A 5,898-nucleotide genomic window follows, 5' to 3' on the forward strand; every position below is an offset into this window, starting at 1 on the left:
GAATTCACAGAGAAAAAAAGTCAGAATTCAGAGAGAAAAAAGGTCAGAATTCACAGAGAAAAAAAGTCAGAATTCAGAGAGAAAAAAGGTCAGAATTCACAGAGGAAAAAAGTCAGAATTCAGAGAGGAAAAAGTCAAAATTGCACCCAATTCTGTTCGGTAAAAAAATTGTTTTTTTGTGGCAATGCAAAACAAGATCAAATGCACCCCCACTGATTTTAAAGTACAAAAAACACAGTAATCAATACTTTGTAGACAGACTGGGGAGGGGGGTTATCAGGGGTCCATGTTATTTACGGGGGGAGGGCCCTCACCTTTCTCTGCACCAGGAGCCTTCTCCTGGGTGGGAGTAGCGGCTGCTCGGCGAATAGGCATCACAGCAGATTAATCTAAAAAGAAAAGGATAAAGAACCACAGTGAGCATGTTTACAAGAATCTGTTTATATTCGTAGTAAGAAAGGACAACCCCCCTCCCACCCCCCTTCATTCATTCCCCCCTCCGTTTGAATCCAGAGGTAGATTTATCCTCCAAAGAAAAGACCAACGCCCCCTAAAAAACACCGCAGCGACCCTGAATATCCACCAGCTTTCACCAAACTTCATCTCATCCTCTCCCCCAAAACAATGAGCGACGACAATTTTTTTTCGCCACAATCGCCATTTTGTCCGTGGGGCTGGGAGCACAGTAATGGCGTCGCGCAAGGCAGATAAGATTCATTTCAGTTGCAATGGGAGCAAATAAAAACACAACCTTTCCAATTAGCAGCGTTTCTGAGCATGAAATCGGTGCAAGTTAATGTTCCGCGTAAAATGATTATGTATGCAAAGCGGGCAAACCTCTTAGCGGTGCGCTGGGAAGTGGGATAGTTTCAGGTGAGATTTCTGCAGGATCCTTTATTTCGATTTCTCCGTTAACGAGCCCCGCCCCGCGTGCGCTGCTGATGACGTGCGGCGTCACGCGGAACCTCAGAGGATTCAAATAATAATAAAATGGGGCCGTTATGGAAGAAAAAAAAATCTAATCAGTTTCCTTCAATGCACTAATCATCCAATTTAGATATTAAAGTTTAACAAATGAAAAAATAAACACCATAAATTATTTTCTTTTCCTTTGATCTTACCTGCTGACCTGACAGCTTTTCCACTTTGTCAGAACAACTCAAATCCATTTAGTACATAAAAAAAAATCCAAAGTTAAATAAGAAGCTGCATTGTTTCTGAAAAAAAAAAAGTTGTGTTAATGAGCTCTATATTAGAGATAATTCTACATCAACTTTATTGCTTATTTAAGGGTAATCATATTTATATTTCCTAGTAAGTCAGTGTCAAATGGGTTAAAGATCTATCCTGTCCATACACCTTTCAGAAAAAGTAAAAGATATCTGCATTACTTCCATCTGATAACATCTGTAGAAGTGTTACAGCTTATTTCATTGCACTGAAATTGTAAGGAGTTGTGTAAAACATATTCTAAATAATTCATATTATCAGATTTGTTTGTATGTTTTCCCTTAAGTTTTTCTAAAAAAAAAAACATTGTGGGAAAATGTATCTTACAGTAGCAAACAAAGGATTAATCATAAATCATAACTTTCACATGCATTGGTGTTGAGAATAATTGCTGAACTGAACCTTGAAAGAACGTGGCTGCACACATTTAAGAGAAAGAATCCAGATTAGAGACAGATCCAGCCGGTTGGAGCTGCAGAGGCGGAGAATAAACACCGCTGTGGTGCTAGGATACCCGTTTAATTCTTAGGTCCTCTCTCTGTGAATCAATGAATCCCAGGGAAGTGATGTAGCAACAGAATCCCGTGTTATTTCACCTTAACACAGTTAAACACAAACATCCTTCAGATGATCGCTTGGCCTACCAGGCCAGAAGGATCCCAGTGTTTCCACTAGGTTCTGGGTCTGCCACATTGTCTCCTGCCAGTTGGACTGGCCTTAGAAAATTCTCCAAACAGGAGGGACACCCAACAAGTATCCTAATTGTATCCCTGCTCCACCTCAGCAGACTCTTACTACTCTGCACTCCCAACCCTTTGTCCAAGTGTTGGCCCAGTCACCCAATGGCAGAAATTCATTTAAGCTGCTTGTTTTGTGTCATATCTCAGTTCAAAGTGGTAACATGGGGCTTTAAACTGACATCCATATCTTAAATGATGCCGATATGAAATCGGAGAATTCTTATCAGCATATTTAGAGGATGTTTAATGATGAATTAATAAGGAAATCTGATGGAATACAAAGAATAGCTGCATCCTGGTTACAATATCAATCTGTCCCAGATAATAAATGATGTCCAAAATAAAAATAAAAACTACAAAAAGATTACAGAGTTCAAAAAACAACCTGCATTTGAGCAAGATAAATATTACTCTTTCACATTTTTTTTTAGTAGCTAATTATTTTATAGATGCTGATAACCTTCACTATCGTTTTAAATTTAAATGTGAGGATTTTCTTAAAAGGATACATTAAATTGTTTTTATTTAATTACTAAGTTGAAAGTGAACAATGTAGTTTTTGTTTATAGGTTGCCTGAGGTAAAAGTGTCACCATTTCATAAGACTTTAAAACTGGAACAGATTTCATATTTTCATAGGACCCTCGTCATGTCGAAAAGTTTTTCTCAGGAGAATCAGAATGCAGCAGGGATATCCACACCTCCCACAACAAAGAGAAGTCACAAGAATCAGAACCTTTTAAATACATTTTTCATCTTTAATGTATTTACAAGCTTTCATCTGCTCCGAAGGTCATGAGAATTACAAGCATCTTGTTTGCAGCGACCCTGGCCTTTGCGATGGATGCTGAACTTTAGTTCTTTTTCACTTTGTTCATCTGCGCATTAACAGTTCTGATTTGCATCTCTTACCTGGATGCATATTTTACCTCACTTGAGGCGGTTGAGTTCATACCAACGCAGGCCGAGTCGAGGCTGAGGAAACTAGCTTCCTGGTGATAACGAGATGACCTTTGACCACAGAGTTATGAGTTCTCGTTTATTATCTCCTTTCTGCTTCGCCTTCAACCTAAAATAAAGACGCTCTTACCCTGTCCTCATCCAGAGTGAAAAGCAGGGAGGATATTTACCTCAATTATTTTGTTATTATAATTATATTGTTATTTCTGTTGTTGCGTTCTCACTGTGAGCATCTGCAAATGTTAAATAATTTTCATATTTGCAGTCCTTAAAAAAATAATAAATTAAGGAGTCCAGAACCTATGTATCTTTAAGTCTCTTCTTAAAAACGTAACAAAAAAAGTAAGTTAAAATTTAAAACAAAAATATTTTCTATGTATGATACAGTATTTAGTGCTTCCACCGTTGGAATCCAAACTGAAGATGGCGGTATGTTTCAGAACTGTACCGCAGGCGGAGAGAAAAGAAAAAAAAAAAAAAAGGAAGAAGTTCCAGCCGTAAACACGCCGCCCAGTCCGTGCAGCCATTTTAGAAATTTGTTCTGCTGTTTAGGATGCCCTTCCATAACGTCGTGTCCCGGGATTCGCCCTCGTCAATTGTCCTCAGACTCCTCCTCAGCTTCCCGCAGCCAGGTGAAGAAAGCCGTGACGGACTTGAGGGCCACGCCTTTGCCGTCCTGCTCGGCAGGGTCCTTGCTCGTCTCCCACTTATAGAAAGCGTCCTCCGAGATTACGTCCTCGTCGTACAGACAGTCAAAGAACATCCGGAGAAGGTCTGCAAGGGAGCAGAGACACTGCTGAAAGTATTTTATTTTAAATTTGATTAACTTTAGTTGGGATATATCAAATGTTTTTTCAGGCAGTTGGAGTCTATCAATGCTCCGTGCGGTTTCTCTAAAACTCTCCTATGAAACTGTAGAGGTCTCTGCCACTGATGAGTCATGTGACCCAGAGCTCCGCTAACAGCAGCCTGAGCTCCCCTTAAACACCAGAGCTAAGCTAAAAGATGCTGCTGAGCTACAAAACAGATATGACCTTAATATTTACCTGATCAGATATATTTTTGATTCCATGAAGTTCAATTTAATCTAGAGGGGTGAATGTGACATTTTCTTTACAAGTAACTCCTTAACTTCTAACTGCTGGTCTAGGGCTCTGTTATCTGATTCAAAACATGAAGGAAGTTTGATTTTCATTTTGCAATAGTGCAGTGCTGATGGTTCTTTTAGGGAGACTAAACTGGAAAGTTACTGGTCTAGCGCCCCTAGTGGATAAAAGTTGCAGTGTTGCTTTAATCCCAAATGTATTAGAAAGGTATAAACAGGTTTGTAAAAAATTAGGACTTTTTAGTCTTAATTCAGATTTCTGGATTAAAGGTCTTAATGTCAAACCATCTGCAGTCAATACATTTTTATCTTTTAGGAAATTCAATGAAACAACAAACATTTTCCAAAAATAAGTTAAATTTTTCCTTAACTAAAGATACCTGTTTAATATTTCTAATGTCAATAGACAAGTCCTATCTTATAGTTTCCAAGGTAATCATCTGTTTGCATTCATCCCTGTTGAGCATAAAACTAAAAACTGTACATTTAACATATTTTACAATGTTTATATTGTCTGATTATCCCTTGTTATGTAATCATTTGTTTGTTTATTCCAAACCATGGGAGCATTTGCTTTGTATAAGTACTTACTTGGAGGCTGATCAAGAGAAACGATCAGCGCCTGAAGTGCATAAAGTGCTTGCAGCTGTCGCTCAGTGTCTGAGTTAAGGTACTTGAGTAAAACAGGCAACCTCTTCTGGATGATGGCCGTGTCCACGCGACAGCTAGGGTTCTCATCTGTGGGTCAAACGCAAGTGACAGAGTTGGTCCACAGAAAGCTGTGTTAATGCTGCAATTAACAGAAGTGTCTCTTCCGGTCGGAACGCTTACCTTTTACTGCTGCTTTACACACTGCTGCTTTACACACAGCCGTCATCAAAGCCCTCAGGAAGGGAGATGAGCTCGCCTGAGACTCGTCCAGGTTTGCCTAGAAAGTCAAACAGTTCAGATGAGATGCAGTAAGCTTGTTAGGCTTCAGGGTGTTGCTAAGGGATGCTAATCAGACTGCCGACTATAAGCTTTGAAATAAGTTTGAGGCTTACAGCACTGCTAATACATTGTTAAAGCAATGAGTGACTTTTAATCAAAGCATTCCTTGTAGAGGCTCTTCAAAAAGCAAAAAAAAAAAACCCTTAAGGTAGATTAAACAACTGAAAAATGCACGAGGAAATATGAATGATGGAATACCATAGCTCAAAGAATTATAAAGACAAGACTGATTGGCTCCTACACCAGTGTATCTATTTGAATTAAAACCAAGCCTGGTTCTGCTGCAGGTTTGTTCCTGTTAAAACGGAGCTCTTCCTTTCCACTGTTGCCCCATGCTTGTTCTGATGGAACTAATGCTGTAGAGTCTATGACTTCATGCAGTCAGCTGAGTTTTCTACCAATGGGTTTATGCCAGGCATGCATCGACCGACTCCAATTTTTTAATTTTTTTTTTTTAACACAAAAAAATAATTCCAACTCTGGTTGTAAAACAAAATATGAGGTATCCACAGTGGCCCAAAGTTCACCAACTATAAAATAGACAAACTCTGAAAAAGCAGTCTACAAGAAAGGACGGAACAGACCTGAAGGTCCTTCAGCTTTTTCAGCAAGACGCTACGTATCATCTATACACCAGCATGTTGAGAGTGTGATCCCTTCCTCCATAATCTGCAGAGCCAATGGCTTCAAAAAGATTATCAAGCTAATAAAGAAGGCCGGCTCTGTTCTAGGAACTCCTCTACAAACTCTGGAGATGATTTCACAAAGAAGAATCCTTCATAAAGTGAATAACATTATGGACAACAGTGAGAATCCTCTTCAGATTGGTAAACAACAGTGTCTTAAGTCAGAGGCTTCTCTAGATCTGGTGAAA

At 39.2% G+C, this 5,898-nt stretch overlaps 2 protein-coding genes across 11 annotated transcripts in view; both read right to left on the bottom strand.

The window, feature by feature from the left end:
• hp1bp3 (heterochromatin protein 1, binding protein 3) overlaps window positions 1–950 on the bottom strand; it is a 13,657-nt gene extending 12,707 nt beyond the window's left edge. For 2 of the 3 annotated variants that reach the window (XM_015375355.1, XM_015375353.1), the window contains exons 1-2: window positions 838–950; window positions 315–389 (exon numbers count right to left, since the gene is read on the bottom strand). In XM_015375355.1, the coding sequence (XP_015230841.1) occupies window positions 315–375 (61 nt within the window). In that variant the 5' untranslated portion in view covers window positions 376–389; window positions 838–950. Of the gene's footprint in view, window positions 1–314; window positions 390–751; window positions 771–837 lie in introns of those variants that run through there. The other variant, XM_015375354.1, reaches the window with a different exon arrangement.
• Window positions 951–2,707: 1,757 nt separating this feature from the next.
• eif4g3 (eukaryotic translation initiation factor 4 gamma, 3) overlaps window positions 2,708–5,898 on the bottom strand; it is a 59,095-nt gene continuing 55,904 nt past the window's right edge. For all 8 annotated transcript variants that reach the window (XM_015375344.1, XM_015375342.1, XM_015375341.1 and 5 more), the window contains 3 exons: window positions 4,866–4,962; window positions 4,626–4,772; window positions 2,708–3,703 (listed from right to left, as the gene is read on the bottom strand). In XM_015375344.1, the coding sequence (XP_015230830.1) occupies window positions 3,522–3,703; window positions 4,626–4,772; window positions 4,866–4,962 (426 nt within the window). In that variant the 3' untranslated portion in view covers window positions 2,708–3,521. The remainder of the gene's footprint in view (window positions 3,704–4,625; window positions 4,773–4,865; window positions 4,963–5,898) is intronic.

This window comes from Cyprinodon variegatus, unplaced genomic scaffold, assembly GCF_000732505.1.
Source record: "Cyprinodon variegatus isolate N-32 unplaced genomic scaffold, C_variegatus-1.0 Scaffold117, whole genome shotgun sequence".
In the NCBI taxonomy this organism is placed as follows: domain Eukaryota; kingdom Metazoa; phylum Chordata; class Actinopteri; order Cyprinodontiformes; family Cyprinodontidae; genus Cyprinodon; species Cyprinodon variegatus.